General features: G+C 39.9%; 1 protein-coding gene across 3 annotated transcripts in view; it reads right to left on the bottom strand.

Moving 5' to 3' along the window:
- Positions 1-3392: 3392 nt before the first annotated feature.
- The window catches only part of LOC118431792 (EF-hand calcium-binding domain-containing protein 7-like), a 34512-nt gene continuing 9993 nt past the window's right edge, over positions 3393-27911 (bottom strand). The window contains exons 4-19 of one of the 3 annotated variants that reach the window (XR_004833008.1): positions 18318-18383; positions 15673-15818; positions 14954-15040; positions 14361-14533; positions 13799-13890; positions 10488-10591; positions 9891-10035; positions 9207-9304; positions 8704-8858; positions 7974-8107; positions 7296-7444; positions 7022-7125; positions 6376-6481; positions 5675-5782; positions 4968-5112; positions 3393-4608 (exon numbers count right to left, since the gene is read on the bottom strand). Coding sequence is in view for 1 of the 3 variants with exons in the window: in XM_035843130.1 (XP_035699023.1) it covers positions 5041-5112; positions 5675-5782; positions 6376-6481; positions 7022-7125; positions 7296-7444; positions 7974-8107; positions 8704-8858; positions 9207-9304; positions 9891-10035; positions 10488-10591; positions 13799-13890; positions 14361-14533; positions 14954-15040; positions 15673-15818; positions 18318-18383 (1739 nt within the window). In the remaining 2 variants the exon portion in view is untranslated. Of the gene's footprint in view, positions 4609-4902; positions 5113-5674; positions 5783-6375; positions 6482-7021; positions 7126-7295; positions 7445-7973; positions 8108-8703; positions 8859-9206; positions 9305-9890; positions 10036-10487; positions 10592-13798; positions 13891-14360; positions 14534-14953; positions 15041-15672; positions 15819-18317; positions 18384-27911 lie in introns of those variants that run through there. The other 2 variants (XR_004833007.1, XM_035843130.1) reach the window with 2 other exon arrangements.

The raw sequence follows: 27911 nt of genomic DNA, 5'->3' as shown, positions 1-27911 counted from the left end.
GATTATCAAACGGTCTTCTAAAACAATATAGCCTACCAACGTTAGCGATGAACAGTAATAACGGATTTAGTGTTTATAAAATTATTTTCATAAACATTATGCTATGTCACAGAAACTGGTGATTGAGTCTGATGAAAAGTGAACACATCATGATGGGAAATCATCATGATTTTATGAAGAAGAATTTTGCGTTCTTTACACGGATGCTAACTTTTTTCAAACAACATTAAATGTATTTCATGTAAAACACTTTTATGTATGTAATGATATACTGGCCAAATTTGGTATAGTTGATTGGCTGTTGTCATGGGAATGTCTAATTTTCGTTGTTCAGGTAGTTTAATAACTACAAGTACATCTCACTGAGTCCTCTGTTACTGCAAATGCAGGATCCATATTGCCTCTTACCTGAAAACCTCAATCTGTTATGTCTTATTTGAATAAACTAATGGTAAAATATACAGCTCACAATTGTAATTTTTATAACGCGTCACGTTGTCTTGGTGATAACCGGGCTTCTCTGACAGCCCCTTACTCTATACATGACCTGATGTGCAGTTGAATAAATGCCAAGGTTGTGAAAGCCATGACGGATGATGTCCAAATATCTCAAAACGTGCGAGAATGTATCTACACATAAATGTAGGTGGCGCTTCGGTAGTGTCACTTGGGCTCCTCAAGGGGCGCCTTAAGTTTGACCGTTTTTATATCTAATAGTGCTTCTAAAAGCGTTAAAGGTCATCCTGGATGTGGATGAAGACGTCTGGATCTATTTGGGAAAGTTTTCACCCGCTTTAAGTCTAATCTCATTTACATTTTCACATTTTTACAAGTCTGGACTACATACCCTATCATACCCTAATCTGCAGTACCACTCTGCGCCGCCCCTTGAAAAGTCGCTAAACGACCGTCAAATTGCCAAATTTTCGGCTTTTCGGGAATGGGGAAATTGATAAAGGCTCGCAAAGGGGTTTAAATTAAGAGTATAATAGGGCTTTGTTTCCGCAAATTCGACAATCTAATATGAACAAGAACAAAGTCACAACACTTAAGACGTTTCAGAAATTGAAAACAAACGGATATTGGGTCACAAATGACATGCTTCCTTCATTTTAATAATACTTGATCTATTACGTTGAAATCTAAGAATGATCAAAGGCGTGTTACAATGGTGTTGTACATCTTGTCTCTGGTAACGCAAGTTTATATGGGATTCAATCCATATTTTAGTTTTTCCAGTTTTCTAAATATATATATAATTTTATATAAACCTTTTCATTCTACCCTAGACTCGCAAAATCTGTCTTAAAGTTGCTTCAATGAAAGCTCAAGTTAAGATAATGTTCTTTCGTATCCCGAGATAGTCCGTTCAGGTTTCAGTAGACGTTCTGCTACCTGACTCATGGTAATATTGACTGGCAATGACTGCCTCTACCTCCTACAATATCTACCAAAACGTTGTGTATCAATAAAATAGTGACTATCGAAATGCCAACTCTATAAAACAATTCACTGACAAGAGACTTTTATAAGCATAAGCTTACCCGAGAATTCTACCCTGCAATCACGTAGGCTGGAGAGTTTGTGATATTCAGCAATTTTGACGACGCCTCAGGGGAGTCGTCAAGTGGTATATATTGCGTGCAGTCTGCAAAAATTCTAGGAATTGCACAGGCATTTTTCCACAGGAATGCAGTATGCTGGGTATGCAAGACCCCCCCCCCCCCAAAAAAAAATGGAATGGTATGCAATGGTGGAATGTAGGTCACACTGGCTCCCTGGAGGAATTTGTCCTTTGAAACTAAAGTGGTAGACAGGGAAACTCTGCACAATAGATCACGTTGTCTTGGTTGTTATGTTATGTTATGTTATATTATGACATTATGAAGGATACATTTTCTTTTCTAGAGCTTGTTCAAGCCATACGCCACAGGCAGACAGGAAATACTTCATATAGAGGTCATGATCTTGAATGATGGCATCCAAATGGTTATCATATTCAGAGCCAAATATAATTGTTCAAGGCCTATTATACTATCCAAGGACTGCAATATTACAAAGTAGAACAGCCATGTGGGTTAGGTGCAAGAAAGTCATTCAAGGACGGAAGTGCTGGAAACAGTTGGTTCTTCCTTATTTTTTATTCTCCACTACACACTGTAGTGCTCAGATGTAGGTTTAGGTTACTGGCAGACCATTGTGCTGTACCAGGGATAGTACATTTCTGCTGGCTGTAGGTTTATGTTACAGGTGGGCTAGTATATTGTGCCAGGGATAGTGCGACAGGGAAGTTCCAGTCTATTTCTGATTTGAGCTGTATTGTTGTTCACCTCAATCGTCGTCATGGCAATAATATTTTTATTGCCAGTCTTGTTCCTGGTGTTTTTCAGCCTCCACTGAGCCCAGACGTATCGTCTATTGTTTTGTTTGAACCTTTATTCATTCATGAAAGCTCATGGTCGCTTTCGATTAACGTTGATGGATAGACAAACGGTATTAGCAAATCATGTCCATAACTTTGACATTTCTTTCGAATGTTTGAACTGGCAAAATAAGCTGTGGCGTCGGGCGTGGCGTAACTGGTAGAGCGTTCGGCTCGGAACCTAGAGGTTCCGAGTTTGATCCCCGCCGTGCCCCGCCCGACGTTGTGCCCTTGGGAAAGGCACTCTACACGACCTTCCTCACTTTACCCAGGTGTATAATGGGTACCTTCTGTCTGTACCGTGTATATGTGGCACTGTTAATATAAGTTACAAAACTTGAGTGCAGTATACCACATTGTCCTCGTCTGTCCAAAAGCAAAATAGAAAAAAAAAAGCAAAAAAGCTTAACACTGCTCTGTAAAATAGTACGGTCTCTTCAACCGAATAGCATTGTCAGATTGCCCATCATTCGAGTTACAAACCGACCTTATGGGGTGTCTACTTCTGTTCTTCCCACCCTCTTGACATAGAGGCTCACCCAGACTACAATTATATCAAATATGACAACTTCATTTGGAATGGATCATTTTATTCTTGTGATGGTTCTTTTTCATTTCCCTTCTCTACACAATTATTGCTTTGGGTTTTGCAATTCATGATGCTGTAGTATAGAATCAGTACATTGCATTACATTGTCACAGACAGAGCCTATCTTGTAAGTTGTATGATTATGTACATGTACTACAAGTGGAAACCCCCCAAAAAATCGGTGTGCACTAGCTTTCTGAATCCTTCCTAAACACAACAGACATTCATGTTTTACATGGTTGAACCAACGACTGGTTACTCTTCCCTGGACATGTATCCCCCAAAATATTTTTACAGAAACAGCAAGTTAACCTGCTGCCCTTTGTGCATGCCCGTAGCCAGGGGGGGTTCGGGGGGTTTCGGTTTTTCACGCTCGAAGGTCCACTTTTTCATGTCAAGATTTTTTTCCAAAGGCATGACTGATTTGTATTTTTCACTGATAGACATTTCATTCAATCTTAGTGAGTCTATTAGCAAAATTTGCCTCGGAAAGTGCAGGAAATGGCTTTTCAGAGGGTCCAGATTTCAAAATTCCCCTGGACCTCCATTGCAAAGCCTCGCACCTTTGGTATTGGACATGATGAAAATATGTTGGGGGAGTCAGCCTCAAAGACTTATGCCAAAAGTCTTGTGTATTTCAATAGAAATTCCATTAAACTTAGCCAGTGAATTTTGGCCTCAAAATGTAGGAAATGACGTTTCACAGGGTCAATATTTCATTTTTTTCCGGGGGAGCATGCCCCCGGACCCCCATAGTCAGCTGCGCTCGATGGTCCCACAAGTACTAAAAAGAACCCCCCCAACCCCCAACCAAAATTCTGGCTACGGGCATGTTGTGCTACTAAGAAAAGGAAAAGAGATCACCACCACACACTTATGGATGGGCATGAAAGCTGTGGTCCACATCATAACCATTCTAAACAACAGGGTACTAGTATTTCACTGATGCTTGTGCCAGGAATTACTTTTGGCACTACTATATGTACAATACAAGTTGGGACATGTTCTCTTTTATTTTTTACTTCACGTCTACATCAATAAATCCTAAAACCACCATGGAAGCTTATACCAAAGGTAGTCCCCAAATATGATAAATTATTAATAAGAAACGCTGTTTTATGAAGTTTCTGACAGATTCCCCACTCCTTTCTTGCTTTATCTAGATATAACCTACAAGCATTTGGAAGGTTAAGTTTACAAAGAGGCAGATCCAAGTCAGAAATAATAAAGTAATCATTTACTGTACATCTGAAATATAACACAATGCTTCATACATATACATTACCAAAAATTAGTAGATATGTTCTGAGCTACTCAAGCGACAAAAATGTACATCTCTTCACAGCTTACATAGAAAAATAAAGCACACCAATGTACATTTATTACACGTATGTATCAAGTAAATTCAACAATGTCCTTAAGTCACGATACAACCACACCTACTGTCATGTACTTGCCCATAATACAAAGCAAACCACAAAACATGAATTTTGAGGCTTTCATCAACTATGGAAAAAATTGGACCCTATTTTTAACTCTGAGGTTCTTTTATAAAGTCTAGTGCAACAGACCATCTCGTACATTTACATCTTCCTAAGGCCACACCGATTTAATTTCTTGGTTCACGGATTCGCTCGCTCCTACTTTTTGGGAAAAAAAAATAAAAATTACCACTCAGCAAATTTTCACCATTAATGAAACCATTCACCAACATTCTGGTGTAGCAAATTGGCATTTACATTTAAAAGCTCCTTAAAGTGTGGGTACAGGTGCTGTAACTGTACAATAATAGTGTTTTTGTACTTTTTTCAAGCTGAAAACTTTTTTTCTTTATGTTTTGGATTAGCCGTCACCTTAACCCCAACCATTTTACAATTTTTATTTTTATTTCGCCCTCTCGCTCCATATTTTTTATGAAAAAATCCGTGAACCAAGAAATTAAATTGGTGTGGCCTAAATGCATCTCTAATAGCACAGCCCCTTATCCCTTTAACCTCTGCACAACAACCCTGTCCTCCTGCCAGTTCCCCTACAGAACAGCCTCCTTGCATCTGTATATCCACTCCTGTCTGTCATTGCTGGGCAGGATGTGATGGCCAATCTGGAAAAAAGGAAGGAAAGTTGTCAGTCAAAGCTACAGAATTTTAGAGAGAGAGAGAGAGAGAGAATGGTTTATTATTTCACAACCAACTTGCGGCTCGAAAGCCGAATTATCAGGCTTGTTTACATCGAGTATCACACCCCATTGCTACTCACAAGAACATATTGTACAATTATAACATAAACAATACAATAAGACGTGTAGCATAAATATCACAATGGATAAATATTGCAGATTCGAGTGCAATGTCTAAAAGACAAGTTAAAATAGGGTTAAAACTATACATATTAAAAGACTGATCATGCTAAAACCGACTTGACCTGACCTATATACAACTTTAGCCAAAAACAGATTGTTTAGTACAGTTTGCATGGTGCAGTAGCTGATACTTGTATCAATTATATTTAACTCTATTGATATTGGTATCAGGCCTATCTATATGCCCTTCAACAGAACTCTCATGTCTACATGACTTGTACACCAACAGAATAGTCAAATATAACAAAGGAAGATAAAAAGCATTTCAAGAAAAGAGAAAGAGAACCACAAAGTCTCCACTCACTGTAGTTTTCCTAGGCGGTGCCTCGGCAGTGTAGTCCAGGTCATCTCTGTGGCTGCTGCAGTTTTTACTCCTAGTGCAGTCCAGCTGTACTGCAGCCTTCCTACCAGCCTGCAGGGAAGTAATGAAAGAAAGGGTCAATATTCTTTATCATACAATTTTAATCCATGACCTTTTCAGAAATATTGTTCTGAAGACATCTGTGCTAGAGTATACAATCTTACATCGGCCTGACATGCACCAGATACATGTACCTTGATTTCTGCTGAACTTAACTGGAGATTCCGAAAAACGCTGTCAAGAAAAGACGCTGTAAACCAACATAACTGTATTCTGTATCTATATAGCCGGTATAACCGCCCTTTGGCATAACACACCAGCTTCGCAGGCACGCGGTGCGGCAGCAGCTGGTTATATTACACTGAACGATCCGTCACACCTAACTTCTGCACATCTATCTGCAAGCGTTCTTTAAAACTATCCAGAGAAGAGGCCCCTACTTTGCTTGGTGATAACAAGTTCCACTCTACGATAGTTCTGGGAAAATACGAATTTTTGAACACATCAATCCTAGCGTACTCATCATGCATATCTACAGACAGTCCCTGTTGTTGGACCTGATACTGTTACAGTTAAACATTCATCACAAGCTTTCTTTCAGGTGTATAAGGCCCTTGCATTCCAAGATTTTCACAAGAATGTACCTTGTTCTCCACAGCTGTGCTGATGCGTGAGTCACTGCTGTAGGTGTACAGGACCACGTCCTTCCCTCCCTTCAGCTCACGGGGCTCACCTTTACTGCTGATGAACCTGTAGAGTACAACAGTACAGGTACAGTAAACCTCAGATACACATACGTTAATTACAGTCTGAACTACCCCTAATGTTCTTTTAAGGCCATGTTGATTTCTTGATGACGATTTGTCTGGGAACCCAAAAGTTCAATTGAGCATACAAATGAAATAGTTTGCCCTAACCCAAAAACAATGCCTTCATTATGAGATCAAAGTGGTCAGGAAGATTGAACAAATGACTGAGCACACAGAGTATGGCATACTAAAAACAGTAGATTCTCAATTTTTTGTTCTTTGATATGTTCTTCTTCACTTGGGACTAACTTCAGCATTCTATGACATTTTCTTCGATATCTTTCTTACAATTTACAGCATATAATCTACAGCTACTTTGAATGATTTGCAGTATGGTGGAAAAATTTTATATGCATTTGGAAATAGATTAAAATTGATGTGTGTGCGGATGTAATCTATATAATGAAATCAACATGGCCTAAGGTTGCAGAGGCACAAAAATAAAGTTTACAATGCAGAATGCAGTTGAAATGTTTCTTACTTGCACATGGCAGCCTCAACATCTTCATTGTCCTCCAGCAAGCCCTCCAAGGCCAACTTTGGTTTACACTCCTCTGCATAGATGTCAATCACAAAGGGGCAGGCCTGGATTGAACAACATAACATACAAAACATGTCAATCACAAAAATGGACATGTAAACAAGTAATATACAAAATCATGATGCTAGACAAGATTTGTGCAAAAAATAAATGTTTGAACTAAACAGCATTGACTTATGGATAAAAATCTACTACCACATGTATGATACTTTACCTCATCTTGTCTGAGGGCTTTGTTGTATCCCATGCTGCTCAGCGTTACCCACAATTCCTCTGTGTCCCCCTCATTGTCCTGGGCTTCCATCAGGTTCAGGTCTGTGAAACCTTTCCTAGTCAGCTCCCCTTTCTTCAGCTCAAAATTCTCTGTCAGAAAAAGTATAATACAGAACATCAATAATTTTCCCAATTGAACTTTTGTAAGACAGAGAAAGGCCTAAAAATTAAAGTTGAGTGGATACAGAAAAGAAGATTTATAACAATTTTACTCTTAGACTACGACTTGCATCACAGACTCAAGCATCTGAGTTTCTTCTGTGAATAGGTTGATAAATCACTGGATAGTATAGTTATTTGTACACAACCAATTGTTTTATTTAAGCTAGCCTTTGGGCTTGAAGAAAAATATCTCGTGTATACAAAGATCTTGATTATCCAACTGAATATCTTATAGACATAAAATTTCATGTGTTTATTGTTCTTATTAATATTATGTCCCATGCATCTTAAGTGAATATACATGTATAAAATATGCAAGCTGTCCTGAAGTTTATAGCTTCATGTGCAAATTTTTTCCACAGGTAATAATCTGAATCAAATGATAATCTAAATCAGATGAATCAGCTGGCTGTTTACAAACAAACAAACAAACAAACAAACAAACAAACAAACAAACCTTCCACGACTTCCCAAGCCTCGTCATCCACCTCCTCCCCACTGGTGCGCACCTGGAACAGGTTAAACTCCTCACGGCTCAGCAGCCCGTTCCCGTCAAGGTCAAGGATCTCAAAGATGTCTGTCAGAGTGTCCCTAATGTGCAGGAATAAACACAATGCTTGTTTGTATGTTTGTGCACCATCATATACAACTAAAATGGCATACTGTAAATGCATTTAAGTTTGCGGGGATTTAATTTCGCGTTGGCGGGAAAGTGGATTGTTCACTGTGGTTTTAAGTTCGCGGTAGTGCCATACACTGTGCTCACAAACTGTAATGGAAAAATGTTTGCGGTGGTTTTATTAAATGAAATGAAAGTTCGAGGTAAGACTGCCTCACAAAAACCGCGAACATTTCTGCATTTACAGTACTAAGTGACTTGGTCCTGTTTAGGCTAGCAAGAAATAAAATCATTGTTCAATCTACACAGTTGAACACTATGAAGTGCAAAGCCATTAGCTTCAATATAACATTGTTAACATGTCTGGTTGAAAAGCAGAACTTACATTGAGAGAGCTACATGCATGAACCTTACCTACAGAAGTAAAGGTAACCTGAACTTCACTGTGCATAGTGAACATATAGATCTGAATTCTGTACTCTAAATAAATAGCAAAATAAACTAATAATGGATGTATATCGTGCTTAATAATCAGAGTAAAATAGGTGTACTAATAGCATTAAATTACCTGAATGGTCTGGACAGGTCGATCTCCCCAGACTTGGTGACGACTAGCGGCACCTCCTGCTTCGGCTGAGACCTTCTCTTCCGTAACCTACAGCCTGTGGTGAAGGGCAGCAGTCGGTATGATCCGGACCTCAGGTCACACCGCAGGCAGTACTTCTGCAAGGGTGGAGGATTCTTTGTAAACAGTCTGTATGTGTCATATGGTCTCTGCATGTCATCAGTAGTCAGTTTCTTTCAAACATGCATATTGTGTTCTGAACTACACAATGTCATGCAAATGATTTACCAATTCCAATTTGCATGTTACAGTTGGTCCTGTATGTCAGATAATGTGTTCAGCTTATGCCATGCGGCAAGTCAACCACTATATGATCTTCAAAAAGAAAATGTTGAGACTGAGACTTACATTCACATAATATACATATATAGCTGGCGAAAGAGTTATGGCATAATGAGAAATAAAAGGAAAACCAAAAATGGTTTGGGTAAGAAAAACAACCCCACCTCTCCATCCCTGATGTCTGTAAACTGGATGAAGCTGTCCTTGTCTCCATCTCTCAGCACCACCAGTGTCGTGTCTACTGGGTTCTCCACTGGCTCATCTGCAATTTTTATTACACATTACAAACAATTAAACCTTCAGGACAATATTGATGACTACAGAACTTGCGGGATCAAAAGCAAGGGCTAGAAAAAAATCTCCAAATGATGACCAGTTTGGCATAATCATTCACTGTGATCTACATCTGCAGTCTTTGACCAGTTTTTTAGACCAGTTAGTAGACAATCATCTGGCATATTGAAGATATATTTGGTCTAAAAAATCTCCATCTCTCAACACCACCAGTGTCATGTCTACTGGGTTCTCCACTGGCTCATCTGCAATTTTTATTACACATTACAAACAATTAAACCTTCAGGACAATATTGATGACTATAGAACTTGCAGGATCAAAAGCAAGGGCTAGAAAAAATCTCCAAATGACCAGTTTGGCATAATCATTCACTGTGATCTACATCTGCAGTCTTTGACCAGTTTTTTAGACCAGTTAGTAGACAATCATCTGGCATATGGAAGATATATTTGGTCTAAAAAAAACAAGGAGTAAATATGGTACTTTACAGAGATGTACACTCTGCTACCTGCCGCACAGCTTGACACAATGTGATACAATGCTTGGTCCTAACCTTTATCCTCCCTGTGCAGGTACAGTGGCTGGACTGTGATCCACACGTTGGTGGCATGGGGCAGGTCCATCTTGTACTCATGGCTGATGATCGAACCATCCTCCTCAAAATGGAAACAGCCTTTCCTCTGGACATGGTTCCAGCTCTAGTAAAGACATTATAGACAGCAACCTTATTTATCAACATATGGTCAGAGCAATGGGAACATTCTGCTACATTCTACAAAGTAGAGTAGGTTTAGGAAAATGGCTCACAACACTTTTTGTATTTATCAAAATGTTTTAATGCTAATACTTTCTCAAACACAAAGGTATACACAGATACAAACAAGGTATTTCAACGACCACTGTTCCCTTCTTCAGGATCAACAGTTTATGCTAATTTGTGGTGGTTCATCTTCGGACATTTCCAGTCATTATTGACCCTGAAGAAGGTGACAGTGGTCTTTGAAAATTTGATCCATGTATACCTGCACATTGGAAGAAAGTTTAAAATTGTGATATGATTACTACCAACACAGACAAGCTCTCATGATAATTAATCAGAAATATGATAAATGTAGTATATGTTTTGTGATTGTTTGGCATTTGAACTAACCTCCAGGTTCTTGGGTAATGGTACTTTGACCTTCCTCTTGGCCACAGGAGACTTGGAGATTTCTGTGACCTGACCTCTGGGTGAGGGATGTGGAGACTCGTGGTCTGAGAAGAAAACAAAAATTGGTCCAAGTTAGTCCAAATTCTACAGTCTGCTCTGCAATTGTAGCAAATTGTGATAGAATATTAAAAACCTGCTTTGTTGACTTCAATGCTTGATGTTTTCACATTTCAGACTAATTTGCATATTATCAGTTACGCTTATTATCTAACACTCCATTGCAATGATGTACAGTAGCCTGGTGATGTAACACAGACTACTATACGAAAATAATTTTGTGACATTAACCCTACTAAATTCACTGACTTCATAATACTCAATGACATTCCTCTTGAATCTAAATGTAAGCAGCAACAGTTTGCACCAGAGCTAGTACCCCACCGCCACCAGAGAGATAACCAAAGAAACAAATGAAGAGTGACAACTAGACTGAGTATGGCAAAACACACTGTTTGAATCTAAAGGCACCACCATGGAATCAAGCACACAACGCATTGCTACCCTGGCCTCAGAGGAACAATTGTTCTTACAAGCTAGCTTCATTGCACTATAGCTCTGGGAAAGGTAAAAATTGAACTTAGGATGGAGATCATGTCACTATATAACCAGAAACAACAGAAATTTAGAGTTTTCAAATTAAAGATTCCTCATTTGAGCTGATTTTCCAAAACACAACAGATGTATCATGGCCTATGCCACACACGATGTGTCAGTCTTCAGGTCTTATAGACTTGACATCCGTTGTTATGCTGTCACATGTACAACAGTGCCATGTTTGCTTGGATCAAAGCTACTGTTGAAACAGGAAAGAGCCATGGATAGGATGAGCTCAAAGTTGTAGAGAATACAAGCCAACCTACACAAACCTTTTGTTGCTACCAGCTGCAGCATATTAACATTCAGATAAATGATTGTACAAAAAGAGATAGTGGTGATGAGATTTAGCTTCCAAAGTCATGCATGTAAGAAGCCATTCTGCCTCTGTGCCCAGGGTACTCCCACCACCAGACTGTGACACACACAAGTCCCACACCATGTGACCCACCAGTCTGGTCTTCAGGTGGTCTCTCTTCTGCAGAAATCATTGACAAGCTGTAATGGCAAAGCTACGCAAGCCCTCTGAAACATGGCTCTGAGAGCTATCAAGTCCCAATCTACATATGTTTAGTTAGGTCTGTTTCTATAGCTATCCTCAAATCATACTCAGTCTGATATTTCAACTCTTTCTAAGGGGAAAATCTTCTCGGTCATATGAATTTTTCAAAAGAGTCAAGCTGAGTTGAGTTTACTCAGATCCATCAAAGGTGAATTCTATTTATAATTTATGTAATGTAAGATTGGGATGTAAACTAAGCTTTTGTTGGGAAATATGATATATAACCAGGGCTCTAGCCAGCGTCCGTTTTTCCGTCAATTGACAGAAATTTGCTGCGTGTGACGGAAAAAATTTAAAACCAATCCGTCAACCTTGACGGACAAAAATCTGATAAAAACTCCTTGGTGGAAGCAACAGGCCGCATGGGGACGCCATCCACGGCCGTAAAAGCCACATACTGTTTGTTTTGCTATTGTTATGATTGTTGACAATGTGTGTCGGCGCCCTTTCGCATACGATAATCTCATTAAAACCCGTTTTTCAAGGTCTCAGTTCAGTCTCTCTTTGACTCCTGGAATAGTGTTTTCGCGGCAATGGGAATTGGCTGACGGAAAAAAATTTCGAGCTGGCTAGAGCCCTGTATATAACCCTTCACAATGGACCTCTGCTGCCTCAACTCAGGTTTCTTCACTCTGTACTACTAGCACTGCACTGTCAGGTGGTAAAGAGCAAGCCAGAGAAGGGTTGCAGTTGGCAGATTGTGCAATATTAGGCCATGCTAGAAGCAATGCCACGCTAGAAGCAACTGTTACAGCAAAAGATATGCATATGTATGGAATACAGGTAAAACACGCATACTTTTATTGAATATGATAAATGGTAAATAACCACCTCATTGATGTATCCACAACCCTTACAAGTATGAAGCATTACAACATATCAAAATGCTTTCAGACATTCAATGAAATGAGGCACTTATAATCATGTAATATACATGTATATATACATAGTACATGATACTCATGTAGTATATACTACAAGAATATGATATGCCTTGTAATCGTAATTGATATGTTATAATATCCATATTCCAAACTTGCTCACCCCAATAAAAACAACCCAAGTAATACTATGTAAAAATCACAAATCTAGACTTTCAAGATTTCCAATTATAACTGACAGTGTTTGAAGACAAGATCAACTTAGAGTGCAGAAAGATATCTGATTCAGATCTGTTCACAATATTGAAAACCCAGCTGCAGTAAATAATCTTAACTCCAGCTTTATAATAAAAATACAAACAATAGTAACCAGGGTTATAGCCAGCACCTGTCCTTCAGTCCTTTGAAGGAATTTTGCAGCTGGGGACTGAAAAAAGTTTTCCCCATTCCGTCCCCTGGGACAGACAAAAATTGATATGTAAAGATATAAAAAAAACTGAAACCCATGTGTTCTTCTTCACCAAAACAGATGCCATTGAACAGCTTAGTCTTCAAGCAAAATTTTCACCTCAAAATGCAGGAAATGGTGTTTCAGAGGGTCTTGATTTAAAAAATTTCTGGGACCCAGACCCCCTAGAAATGACGCGCAATGCCACGCCATGCCTTTGGTGCTCGACAGGATTCCCATTCAGAATCAAGGGGACTGAAAATGATTTCAGGCTGGCTACAACCCTGATAGTAACTAAAATCCCCACCATCCACCTACAAACATTATAAACAAAGCAGTTACAAGAACAGAAAATATCATTGAAACATCTAATCTTTCCCAACTGTCATTGGCGATTGTCGAGGGGTAGACTTTCCAACTGTTTTTGGCGACTGCCGTGGGGTGGATTTACCAACTGTTTTTGGCGACTGCCTTGGGGTGGACTTTCCCACTGTTTTGGGGGATGCTCTTGGGGTTGATGTAATGACTCCCTCGTCCGTGCTCTCCTTACTGTCAGTAACTTCTGTATCAGAAGATGTGTCTACGCTTTTACGTACATTTTTTGGTGAAGCCCTTGGGGTGGACCTACTAACAGTTTCTTCACCACTCTCTTTACTGTCAGTAACATCTGAGTCAGACGAGGCCTGTACATTTTTGGGGGACGCTCGTAGTGTGGACTTATCCATAGCTTCCTCATCACTCTCATTATCCTTATCAATATCTGTACCTTTTCCTACTGTTTTTGGCGATGCCCGCGGGGTGGATCTGGCTGAGGAAGGACGCGAGGGTGGCTTGTCACGAGGCGACTCATCTCTGATCCTGAAATGTGGATGAAATTGCAAATCTTACTCCAGTGAAGTGACCATGGAGGAAATACACAATGTAGTCTTTCATATATATTAAATTTTTTGTACAATGTCACAATTTTCCAAGTAACTGTGACTATCATATATTGCCTCATGATAGTAACATACTAGTCGGTTTTCCTATCTCCTATGACTACCGACTAAGGTACAAAGTTATCTGAAGACCAACCTGACACCAAAGCTGGGAGGGTCCCAGTTTCTATTGGAGGGGTAAGTTGGAGGCATTGAAAAAATGCATAGTGGATAGGTTAGTCAAAATTAATCATTACAATAAACACATTTTGATCTGACGTAACCAAAGACAGATGAACTTTTTAAGCTATCATACAGACTTCCTCTTGTACTGTATCTTTCCCTAAATTCATGATATTATGAGAGAAAAGTCTCTTTTTTTTTCTTAATAATAACCTTAATCAAAGCTACCTTGATGGTGGTCTTGAGGCAGGTTTTGGTGATTGTCTATCGCCAGGTGACCCGTCCCGGGACCGCGCCGATGACGGTCGTCTCTCCAGGTGCCGCTTTGCCTCCAGCTTCTCGAGCTTCTCCATCGACTGTTTCTTACACTTTTCTACTGTAGACAGCATCATACTGCAGAACTGGGCAGAAAAGTGGTAAAAAATTTTTCAGTCATAAATCGTAATGCAGTTGAAATTTTGTAGCAGGCAGCTTGCCTCACAAAAAAAGACCTATATTAAGAAGATTTAGTGATACAGCAAAATTGACCTTTGTCCTCAAGAGACATTGAAAATTATTTCTGATAGAGTACAGAGGGTCCAAAGTTAAAGCAAGATTCATTATTTGGCACAATGAACAACAATGCAATTGTTACTCTTGTCAACAGTATTAATCAGTAACATTGCCATTTTTGAAAAAAAAAAAATCCTCCAGATCCAAAACAGCAAAAGTTGTCCAAGCCACAATTCAAATGAAATAAAAGATCAATATACATGTAAATACAAAGCAGTAGACCAAGTGACAAAGGTGTAAAAAGACTGTCACAATATTTTGATATGTACCTCTCCATAGTCCAGCTTCCCATCCTTGTTACAGTCTGCATCATCTATCAGTCTCCTCACCTCATCTCTGGACATCTTCTCACCCCTCTGACAACATGGAACAGTTGTTTGTGCGTGTTCATTATCAACCACAGTGCCTTTTTCATTATAAGCCTATGTTTGCACTTTGCAGCATGGACCATAAAAAGCCTTTTGCCAGCTGATTTTTATCACACACAAAGGTTACCTGTATCTGTTAGGTTGTATAATGGTCTGACTTTATCAAATCCATTCCTTGTGAATTTGTCTACATGTATACACCTTTCTCACGCGGCGGCCATGATAGATCGAAGACGAGGTCAATGAGGCAAACAGACAAATCTTATTCCTAAAATCAGCTTCCATTTAGTTTTCCACCAAACCACACAAATTTTCACAATATTATAATATCAAATAACAAATATCATAACTAGTGTTATGTACCAAAATATGTAGCAATTTAGAGCAACGTAGACCGATCCCAAAGTCCCTTAAGAGATGCAAAGTAAAAACATAATAATGCAAAGATTTGATGGACCATTCTTATTGGTCACTTTCCTAATTGCCAGGCTTTCATTGCTTGAAGTGCTAAATTATAATGGACAGTCTGATGTTTGCCTCATTGAACTCGTTTTAGATCTATCATGGCCGCCGCGTGAGAAAGGTGTATTCGAAAATGCACATAAGGACCTGACATGTACCTGCGTTAAAACTCTGTACAGCTCGTCATGTGTGATGTAACCATCCCCGTTGATGTCGATTGTTCGGAAGGCCTTGACCAGATCACCTTTCGTTGTTGCTTTCTCCTTCCGCATGATGTCACAAAACTCATCAAAATTGATGTACACTGAAATATGATGAATATGCAAAATTCTTATCAAAATGATTCAGTATAGCTACGTTTTCAATTTCTATACAATTTTCAGCATGATCCTAAGGCCACACCGATTTAATTTCTTGGTTCACGGATTCGCTCGCTCCTATTTTTTGGGAAAAAAAAAAATTACCACTCAACAAATTTTCACCATTAATGAAACCATTCACCAACTTTCTGGTGTAGCAAATTGGCCTTTATATTATAAGCTCCTTAAAGTGTGGGTACAGGTGCTGTTACTGTACAAATTCTGATAGTGTTTTTGTACTTTTTTCAAGCTGAAAACTTTTTTCTTTATGTTTTGGATTAGCCGTTAACCTTTACCCCAACTATTTTACAATTTTTATTTCTATTTTTATTTCGCCCTCTCGCTCCATATTTTTTATGAAAAAATCCGTGAACCAAGAAATTAAATTGTTGTGGCCTAATGATCCCCTTGAATGTAAGCAGCTGTCAGACACTGATGACAAACAGCCTTAGCTGTACTTGGTACCACCGAGTACTTTGTTTCCTGTAAATAAAATTGTGCACTTCAAGAGTCAATTTATTTTTTACAGCTCATTGTGTCTTTCAAGGAAGGCTACACCTTGAGCACACCAAGTCTCATGACCTCATCATACTCTGAATGTTTATTAAGTTACTGTATCGTTAAGGAGTAGAGGGCAAGAGTGTATCCACTAGCCAAAACCTGCATGTACCAGATACTCACAGGGAAATCCTTGGCTTGTTGGAAATGTAACAAAAAATTAAGATTGGTTCAAGTAGGTACTTGAACCTTGAAATAATAAGTACTTGTTTTGATAAAAAAAGTTGATTACAAAATAGGACCAGTAATAACTAATGTGCAACAACAGATTTTTACACAATGCAACTCTTACACATAATGCTGAGTTTTGGGCTCATCTAACAAAAATATTAATATCCAATGGATGGATATTTTTAGCAAGTTATTGCTGATGACGTTTAATCATAATTATACAGTTCAACTACCACATGTACATGTACATCAACAGATCTGCTTATTTCCTTATAGTATAAATCTTAACAGTTTTGCTACGACAGGTCCAGGAAGTAAAGTCTTAGTTGAATGCCTGAGTTAATATTTAATATTCTTCTTGCTATGTATACACAAAGTGCCCTTTTAGTTTTTACACTCCAAGGCCATTGAGCGATGTTTCATAAGTTGTTTGAGAAAATTTTATTGAAGAAGTGTATGTCGCACGTTTTGTGTGTTTTGTTGTTTTTCAGATCATACTTTGACGTCAGGAATCATATTCAATCTGTAAAGTCATCCTAATCCAATTTGTTAATGGTCTCTATCACGCTCGTACCCAGCGCCGCGAAGAAGCCATAGGTTTAGATTGTGGGCTCAACCAATACACAAATAAAACTATATGGAATCCACATCTGTCATTTTGTTTTGTTTTATGTTTGTCTCAATTACCTTAGCAAATCGTAAGTTGTGTGACCATTCTGTGCGTCTCTATACAACGTGAGACTGTACCCCAGTTAGCTAGCGTTTTCTACAGTTACCGAGGCGAAAACAAGACGAAAGTTTACTATTTCGGGGGTAAAATGTTGCCACAATGGTGATACGTTATATCAAAGGGAACTTTAAAATGTACCTAATTTGGTGGCGCTGCGAGAGTGTTAGATTACCCCTCTAGATTGCCGAGAGGGGAGTTATGTCACGGAAGGGAGTTTTCCCAGGTTTATATCGCTTCCCCCAGCATGCTTTGCGTGGAAAAGATACGCTCGTACCCAGGTTACCCAGGACACAAAGACTTGGTAAACACGAAAAGGCGCCCCGCTATGCTCAGTGGGCCCGGGGCGTGGATCTAATTAAAGGACGCTGTGGAGGAGCGTGGGTCTCTATAATCTATTTAGAGGAAAGGGGGCCTTAGTAAGACATTCTTCAAGCTGTTTGTTCTGTGTCACACGGAAACAACTACTTCAAATACAATCCATAGCAACGAGCACAGCAGCTACCTCCCCAGGAACCTCCCCAGGTCTTTCTCACAGAGGAGTGCCAAATGATATTCTGCCAAAGAAAGTCTGCACTTGAAGAGGTAAAAGTTTTTTGTGTCTACCACATAAATAATGATCATTACCTTTAAACATACGTATATTTGGTAACTTAAGTACACTTGTTTGATAATTTTGTAACTACTAAGGGGGTTGATCGACTCACCACTATGTAGTTAATATAAATCATAAGAAGCATTCAGTGGCAAGCTGCTGAGCTATACGAGTCATTATGTTTGGGATTGTAGGGTAGTTGCATATTTCTGGAGACAGGTATAAAGACGCTTTTTCCAACATACTGGTAATCATTAACATTTTAGTTTGCTCAATGTTATCTTTGGTGATTTAAGTGAATGGTGTCCAGCTTTGTAAAATCTTGTAATCTTGTTATCCTATTAATTTTGCTAAACGAGCTTTGTTTCACACATCGTCACTGTTTTTTCTCACCTGTGTTTTTTGTCCAGTACTTGTCCAGTGTCTGGTTGGAAGGATTACGGCCAGTATTCTGCAAGGCTGAAAAATAGATTTACAATCATTGTGTAAAACTTTTCTCAGACATTGAATTTCATGATTTAAATTTGTCAGCGTTGCTTGGACATTCTTAGCAGCCCTGTTTGCTTCAATCTGGAAAAAAATCAACAGAGGAAAAAAAGCTTTGACCAAAAAGAGATTTAATCTGAAATATAAAACAAAAATGTTTAGTGGTTAGTGCTATCTTAAGCATCTCTTTAGAGCTGTGTTTACATTTAGTAGAATGTAGTATTACATGTACTACAATATGTACATGTATGCACTAATGAGAACTTGTATACATGTTGTTTATCTTCAGGTATTACCCCATCCTGATGAACTTTACAAGACACAGTAACAAGCCCAACTGTCACCCAGATTCTATGTCAGTATACAGGACAAAATCAGTTTGTCACTGCAGTAGTACTACAGAGTTACACTGCAACAGGACCAAGTTTTCCAAGCAAGAAAATACTGTTATTGACTAATAGTGAGCAAAGCTTATTGTCACAATGTACTCATCGAAATTCTCTTGGCTGGTGTTGTGCGGTTGGTTCATGATGTTACAAACTCCGACTCTGGGACAAAGATCAACTGCTTCACCTGGATTCAACACTACCAGTTTTGTGACAACTATCAACACAACAAACACTACTGCTGCAGTAACTATAACACCCCCAATAGCTAACACTACTATGACATCTAATACAACATCCAACACTACTACTGTTGCTACAAGACCCCCAGTGCATAATGGTACTTCTCTAACACCAAATGTCACTGCGGCAACAATAGACCTGTCCAACAGCAGCATAAGTTTCATTCCCCCGGACTTTTTCAAGAACCAGAGCGATCTTCAGCAAGTTGACTTGAGCAACAACAAGATTTCCTACCTGAATGGGAGTATATTTGCACCCTTAATTAATCTTGAGACTCTCATTCTCAGTAGCAATGCTATAAGAATCATCACAGTAGAAGTTTTCAGGAACCTAACCAACCTCATGTTCCTGGATTTGTCCCAGAACTCTCTCAAAGATCTGCCAGACAAACTCTTTGTGGACAACACAAACCTAGAGGTTCTTGGCTTGGATGGCAACAATATTTCTGCAGTTAGAAGAGACACATTCACTGGTCTGGGCTCCCTCAAACAATTGTTCCTCAATACCTCTGGTCTGTCCAACATTCACACATCCAGCTTCGCACCCCTGTTGGATCTTCAAGAGCTTTACTTGCAGGAGAATAACATTGTCTTCCAAGAACTATTCAAAAGGATCCCAGGAAACATTTTCAGCAATCTACAAAACCTCCGAGTTCTGGATCTGTCTAGAAACTCCATCACATTCCTACCAGATAATATGTTTGTGAAACTGATGAAGCTAGAGGTGCTCCACTTAGATGGCAACAGCTTCCTTACTGTTAGGGAAAACACCTTCATTGGTCTGATATCTCTACAGAGACTGTTCTTGAACAATACTGGTCTGTCAACCATCCATCCAGCCAGCTTTGTGTCCATGATGGAGCTTAAAGAGCTGTATCTGCAGGACAACAACATCAAATGCCTGTCTTGGGAGACATTCCAAGGACTTAACCTGACAGTTTTAGACTTGGGGAACAACCTTGGGTTAAAGGAGTGCAGTTGTGATCAGCTGCCAAATTGCACAGCTAATGTAAAACCTGATGTTTCCTGCTGTAACGACACACTGATCTGTGGGGTAGACCCTTTGATCGGCCTTTGCGTGGTACATGTGTCAATCGCCGACACAAATTTCTATGACCGGTTTATCATAATCTTGGCAATACTTCTGGCAATGACTGTGGTGTCAATCATGTCGATCATAATGCTGTACTGCAATCGGAAGTATCTGCAGGTCTGGCTGTATATGAAGTGTGGCTGGCGTTTCGATCCAAAAGATGACGGCGATGAAAAGACGTACGATGCCTTCATCTCATACAGCAGCAAAGATGAACTCTTTGTGGTTCGCGAGCTCGCACCAGGACTGGAGGAGCGCGGGTTCAAACTCTGCCTGCACTACCGTGACTTCCCAGTAGGGGCATGCATAGCAACAACCATCATTGAGACAGTGGAGGCCAGCAGACGGACCATCATCCACGTCAACATGATGGTCAGCAAAGGCAGCCGCAGGCTGTACCTGCTACGGGTATTGAAGAGACATGGTCTGGACTCTAGTGACTTGACATTAGTGTTCTGTGGATTTATAAGACCAATCTTAGAATACGCGTGTCCGGTATGGCACCCAGGAATCACTAGTGCCCAGTCTAGGGCCATAGAGAACGTACAAAAAAGAGCTTGCCGCATGATTCTAGGTTCCACCTATGTTAGTTACGACATGGCTCTAGACCAGTTGTCCCTTCCGTCTCTGTGCAACAGACGGCACGAACTCTGTACAAAGTTTGGTACCTCTTTGCTGAGCTCCTCGTCTTTCTCAAAATGGCTACCGCCAAACCGTGTGAGCCTGCATGGCAGAAACCTCAGGTCTAAACACCAGATAACACAATTCCACTGTAGAACGGCTAGGTACAGAAAGACTACACTGCCGTACCTTGTCGACTTGCTAAACAGTTCATAGTGCTAGAAGTATAACTAAGCTCAGTTGGAAGTATACACAGTTATTTTAAAGATGATTATTGTTATGTTTTATAATGTTTTGACTTGTGTACCTCTATTGCTTTTCATTTTAAATGTAACATGTGTAAAACATACTGCAATTCAGCCGAAGAAATGAAGGCTGCCACTGTATGTTATTGTTTGTCGCTCGATGCGGAAATAAACCATTCATTCATCCTCCTCTCGCAGAATTTCGTGGACAGCGAGTGGTGTGCCTTAGAGTTCAAGGCCGCCCACAGACAAGTGCTGGAGGACAGACGGAACAGGATCGTGGTGATTGTCCTGGATGAACTTGAACTCCAGAATGTGGATAAAGACCTGCAGTTTTACTTGAAGACAAACACGTACCTGAAGTGGGGAGATCCCTGGTTCTGGAGCAAACTGTGCTATGCCTTACCCAGGGTGGGGAGGGGGGCACAAGTGTGGCTGTACATGAAGTGTGGTTGGCGTTTCGATCCAAAAGATGACGGCGATGAAAAGACGTACGATGCCTTCATTTCATACAGCAGCAAGGATGAACTTTTTGTGGTTCAGGAGCTCGCACCTGGACTGGAGGAGTGTGGGTTCAAACTCTGCTTGCACTACCGTGACTTCCCAGTAGGGGCGTGCATAGCAACAACCATCATTGAGACAGTGGAGACCAGCAGACAGACCATCATCCTCCTCTCGCAGAATTTCGTGGACAGCGAGTGGTGTGCCTTAGAGTTCAAGGCCGCCCACAGACAAGTGCTGGAGGACAGACGGAACAGGATCGTGGTGATTGTCCTGGATGACCTTGAACTCCAGAACGTGGATAAAGACCTGCAGTTTTACCTGAAGACAAACACGTACCTGAAGTGGGGAGATCCCTGGTTCTGGAGCAAACTGTGCTATGCCTTACCCAGGGTGGGGAGGGGGGCACCAGAATCTCATAACCCCTCATTTGAAGAGGTGAGCATGGGGATGGCTGATATTGGACATCTTGGTTCAAGTTTGAGCCCAGGTTATGATGTGAGTCAGGATATTGCACTTGGAGCAAATATAAACATCAAATTCATTTCATCTTCTACTATCTAGTGTTGTGAAAGGTTGATCCATGAATTGATTCATTGATCAATTGATTAACGTTACATTGTACTACATGTAGACATATTGATTAATATTGTTCCTCACATGAGTATGCAAATTGCAGTCTGACATTTTTTTATCAAGGAGAGATGGGGTACCACAATTACATGTACATTTACATAGAGACTGAGACTGCATTTCTTGTCAATTTTGATGCCCACTGTTAAACAATAATGTACATTGTATTATCAAAACAATATCATATATCTGTATCAAAGTAATTCTAAGGTTTCTAGGTATCTTCAATCTATAGAATATATATCATATGCAAGTTTCACTTCAGTTATAAGTCTCTAAAATTATGATTACATGATTTTGTCTGTTTGGAAAGAATGGTATGCATTATTATCCGGAAAAAAATTGTTCATGCATGCTAGTAATTACAGATTTGTCAGTAGGACATAATGAAGTTTCCGTCCCAAAATAATCCCACTGTTGTACACAAATGGTGAACGCTGAAACTTTAACATTGAAATTTTAACACAGGAAGTGACTGTACATGTGCATTTGTGTAGACATCAGCCCACGTCTATAAGTGACAGACATCTGCGTCTGGAACAGGCTGGCCAAGGACCTCTTATCACAAGGCTATCATAGAGGTTTGCAAAGCACTGTACTTTTGCAACCTGCAACAAACAGAACACTAATGTGTCACATCATAATATCTTAATATTGATAATCTCCCTGTATTTTGCTTGCTTTTTATCGCATATATCTGAAATCTAACTTCCTGACTGTTCAACTTCAACAAGTTCCATTTGCAAGTGACAACCTGGTAACCCCTTCCTTTGCCCTCAAAGGAACTTCCTGCACACTTGTGACCCAGTGTTGAAGTAGCTTGAGGCTGTTACTAGTTATACAGCACCAGTCTTATTCGGACTCTATAAACAAGGTAAGAAATGTTTGTGACTGTCAGTTCCTTCATGAGTGTAACTTTGTTCTAATCTGTTCAACAAAAAGCTACCAAACAGACAGTGTAAACAGTAATTCTAGCTCCTCTCACCCTGCTCTCACCAACAACTATAAAATGGCTGATTAAGCTCCTTTCTGGTATGGGATTTTGACGGATACAGGACTAGGAAATGTAGGATTATAGTCCCTAGTTTCTCCTTCAAAGTCCTTAAGATGTTCATGATTAGAAAGAAGTACAAAATTATTTAATCACAAACTCATGCAGAGGCTGCAAAAATTGTTTGGTCACAGATGTGGTAATATGATACATTTTGTGTGAATTCCTACCTTGCTGAAATTTATCCATTAGGTAACACAACAAGGATGGAAATGTCTTGCCTCAAGGTGACAGGAAATAACTTGTCATATATTTCCATAATCATCTTAGAGAATGAAGGTAACTCAACCAGTTCCAGGCCCAGTTGGCTGTTTACTAAGCCGAAGCTGAAGACACTGCAATTACGATTGACCGTCATGATTTAATACAAACATGTACTCTCTGTTGGTGAGTCCATCTATGTTGGAGAAAACATACTCTGAGCCGTTAAGGCTTCAACCCTTGACATCTTACAGCTGTGAAATTTGTAAATGTCACATACCCATGATGCTGAATGGTACATTTGATACTAACTGTACAACAGATTAGATCAAATATTGGTATTAGCTGTTGACAGATACAGATCCTGCAGCCTCATGCTTGTAACAACAGAAATTAGAATCCTGGTGAGAACCCTTCTGTTCCACAAAAGAGATCAGGATCACAAAGGGGCATTATATTTGGGAGGCTGAACTTAATAATGTATCTTTGGACCTGAAAAATATGTGCCTTAATATGAAATATGACTAACTGAGGCTCATTTATCATGAATTCCAAGTTGAATGGAGATACATGGTTGTATTTTACTTGACTGTTTCCGAAAAAACAGGCCGATTGATCTGGCATGATAGTGGCATGGAGGCCTGGTGGTTAGGCTTAGTGGTTAGGCTTAGGGTTGCTGACTCAGAACCTGGAGGGACTGAGCTTCAATCCCTGAGTGACAAGGTCCGATGTTGAGACCTTTAGAATGGCACTTCACATCAATTTCCTTACTCATCTCAGGTGAAAATGAGTACCTAAGAGCTTTGGCTAGGGATGTCCCTAAAGGTATGCTATACAAACAAACAAAAATCTTTACCTCTGAGTCAGCTGCAATGATTATGGATTTCCATAAATGAAAAGATAAAGGTTCAAACATACAAACAGCAGAGTGATAGGTTTTCAAATTGTTGTTGTTGCCAAAAAAGGTCCCTACCTTATATAAGTAGTGCAATGCTTTTCTTGAAATGATATCAACCTACAGTATAGTTTGTGGCAGCATATGAGATTCTCCATTTCTGTGGACAGGACTTAAATCTTTATCATATCAACAATATCTACAAGCCTACATGTGTATCAGGTGTTCAAGATAGCCTGACCTTAACAACAGGGGAGATAACACCTGATACCTGGAGGCTGAAAACCTGAGTTACATACACCTGAGTAGGTGAGATGATTAGCTGCAGAACAAAGGATTTTCCTGATCTTGAAATGCGGAACAAACTTTTTATAGCTACATGACATCATAGGGTTTTTTGATTAGTCATCCTTGACAGTATAACCAGACAGTATAGACACTTCTTTCGGGAAAGGCAACAAACACAATCACAAGGTTGGTATCAAAATTATATAAGTGTCTTGAATTTTATGTTAAATTATATTGTTTGACTTGAAGGATACCAATGTATGTACAAATGTACGTCAGGCTGTTACAGATTTAAAGTGCATGTCGCCATAGAACCACAATTTAGGCCTGTGCTGCTAGAGACTTTTTACTGATAGATCATTTCTTTCTTTCTCTGTGAAGTAATATATATATAGAATTTAAAGGCAGGTTTTTTTAGTACTTTTAAATCTAATTTTCAAGTCATTTTTACACACAGTAAGGTTAAATAACACTATCTCATTGCATATCGACCTTTATTGAGCAAAGATGAGACGTCGTTGGATGGTGAGAACTCATTGAAAATCTGAGCGCTGCACGTGCCATTATTTCAAATTTGCGTAACGCATGCGAACATGACCAATGAATCCCGAACGCTTCCGGAGATGTCGTCACTTGTTCGAATAAGATTTCGATTTGCTAACGGGCGAATCAGATTCAATTCGCTCGGTGACCTCATGCGTTCGAAAATCTCCGAAAAGTACCGGCGGGAAATCGTTGGTGGCTCGATCCTGTGCTGATTTATTGAAGGACCCAATAAATCAAAGGGGTCCGTTTGCAGCATGTTTGTGCGTCCTTGAAAGTACAAAATAATGATACAAATGTGCTAGTATGGTGAAGTAAATGTCAACATCGTACCGATTGTCTCATCCAAAATATTTTTTTATTTCAATGCTCTAAAAACTGCTCTGAGCGCCTTTAAGAATCACAGATAAAATGATGACTCTTAATGTCACAAAAAATAGCTGAGTGTGATCCCTTTAGCTTTACACTACATGTAGAGGGCAACTGCTGGGTGACTAACTGGATTTGTGTAACCTGATTTCATGATTAGAATATGATGTACATGTACATGTACATTAGGGCTGGGTACCGGTACAGAAAATTCAGGTCCAGGTCCGGTTCAGGTCCGGAAGATCAGGTCCAGGTCCGGACCTGAACCTGGACCTGATGCAGTATGACTCATACCAATGGTCCATTTCACTACAAAGAAATCTGTTTGGTGGAGTATCAGACTTACACTGGCTTTTTAAAATCCTACAACGCTAATTGTACCTGTACGATTGACTGTAAAACTTGGTAGAAATTACTATTAACTCTACTCTACTTCACTATTGTTATTTTCTTCCACCTGCAAGCGCCAAAACGTATGAATGCCTGGTGAAATAATCTGTTAATTTTCTAATCGGTCCAACATCCGGTCCACCTAATTTTTTCAGGTTCGGTTTTTCTGGACCGGTCCAATAAGAAAAACCGGTTTTGTACCGGTACGCTGTACCGATACCCAGTCCTAATGTACATGTAAGCAGAGATTTTAGAATACAACAAAAAGCATAAAATGTAACCTCTCGAGTCTCATAATTACAACAGGACCTGGTGCCATAATACCGCCACATGACAAAAATGCATGAAATTAAAGCTGTGCCAGTTGACCATCAGTAATCCTGAGTTAATTGTAAACAGCACTGTATTTCACATTACTTAAAACATACTACTAGAGCTTGGCAGGCAGTTGAGTGGATAAAATTTTGGAACACTACATGTACCTTTTTGGTTGGGATAGCGAGGTAAGAAATTTGGACATGAAGTCATTAGTATCCTTGATTACATACAGTGTCATCACTCTAATCATATTGAAACTTAATCTGTTCCATCCCTAGGTGTGACCCACCCTAGCAATGAACTTCAGAAACATCTACAGCAGAGTGCAGATGAGTCTCCTAGAAACTGTCACCATGGTTACCATCACCATGGGTACAGACATGGGGACAAGTGCAGAAGTTCACACCACTTTCTAGTCAAGAGCCTGAGAAAACGGACAATCCCCTTTTCACCGCAAGATGATGAGTTTGAAACTGCCAAAATGCCAAATAGATTGATTGACCTTGAACTCAAGTTGAAGAATGACAGGACAATGAACACAACAATGCTGTCAGGTGGGTTGCTGCTGCTACTGTTAGCCTGCAGTTGTATCACATGTACAGATGCTTCAGGTGAAACGACATGCAACTGTGAGCTGAGACATGGAGAGGGGAAAGGGCCAGAGTCTTCAGTGTTCTGCCAGTGTCCCACCATTAGTAGCTTGTCATCTCGGGATCTACCCAACCATAACAACATCACCAGGATGGTGGTATCATGTCAAGCTGTAGAGAGCCCAGAACACCTATCATTGTCCAACCTAAGCACCATCCAAAGCATTTCTCTCTACAACTGTTTCTTTGTGGTCCTGAACTCGACATTCAGGAGTCTACCCAGTTTGCGCAAGCTCATGCTGGATGGCTGTGATGTTGACAATGACCCCTGTAACTACTTTTGGGTGCGGAGCGACAGTTTTTTGGGACTCCCAAACTTAGAAGAACTCCAGCTCCTTGCTGTGGCTGATGTACCCAAACTCTACGGACTCCAAAGTCTGGAATCCCTCACATTGGCGTACATTTACCAGGGAATAGTAGTCAAAAACTACACACTGCTCATACAGTATCCTAACCTGTTACAGTTCACCCTTATTGGCAGTGTGTCAGAGACCCATAAAGTGGATGTACTTCTGCTAGACATGCCTTTGTTAGAAAGAGTGAACGTCTCTTACAACCCCCAGTCTCTCCGTTGGACTGTTCTTCCCGAAACCTTGTTCCAGCACACACCAAGGCTTAGAGAACTGATTCTTACACATGACAGTATCAGAGTATTAAGTCAACATGTCCTGCATCCAACAACAAACTTGACAAAGATCAACCTGTCTAATAATAAGATCAGCTTCGTCCCTCCTCGTTTCTTTGAGGGGCAAGACAAACTTGTTGAGGTTGACCTGAGTGACAATCAGATTTGGTACATCACCCGTAACACATTTTTGTACTTAGTTGCCATGGAGGTTTTAGACCTTAGCAACAATGTTCTGACAAGTCTGGAGACGAGCACGCTTGATGGTCTCTTCAACCTCAGAATCTTGGACATGTCAAGAAACTCCCTCGGACATCTGCCAGCCGATATCTTTGCCGACTGCACAAATCTCACCCAGCTCCAGCTCAGCAAGAACAACATTTCCTTCCTGGACAACACCATCTTCCATCCCCTCACCATGCTCGAGGGCCTCTACCTGAACTACAATGA

Source organism: Branchiostoma floridae, chromosome 15 (assembly GCF_000003815.2).
Source record: "Branchiostoma floridae strain S238N-H82 chromosome 15, Bfl_VNyyK, whole genome shotgun sequence".
Taxonomy (NCBI): Eukaryota; Metazoa; Chordata; class Leptocardii; order Amphioxiformes; family Branchiostomatidae; genus Branchiostoma; species Branchiostoma floridae.
This window is presented reverse-complemented; position numbering and strand designations above follow the sequence as displayed.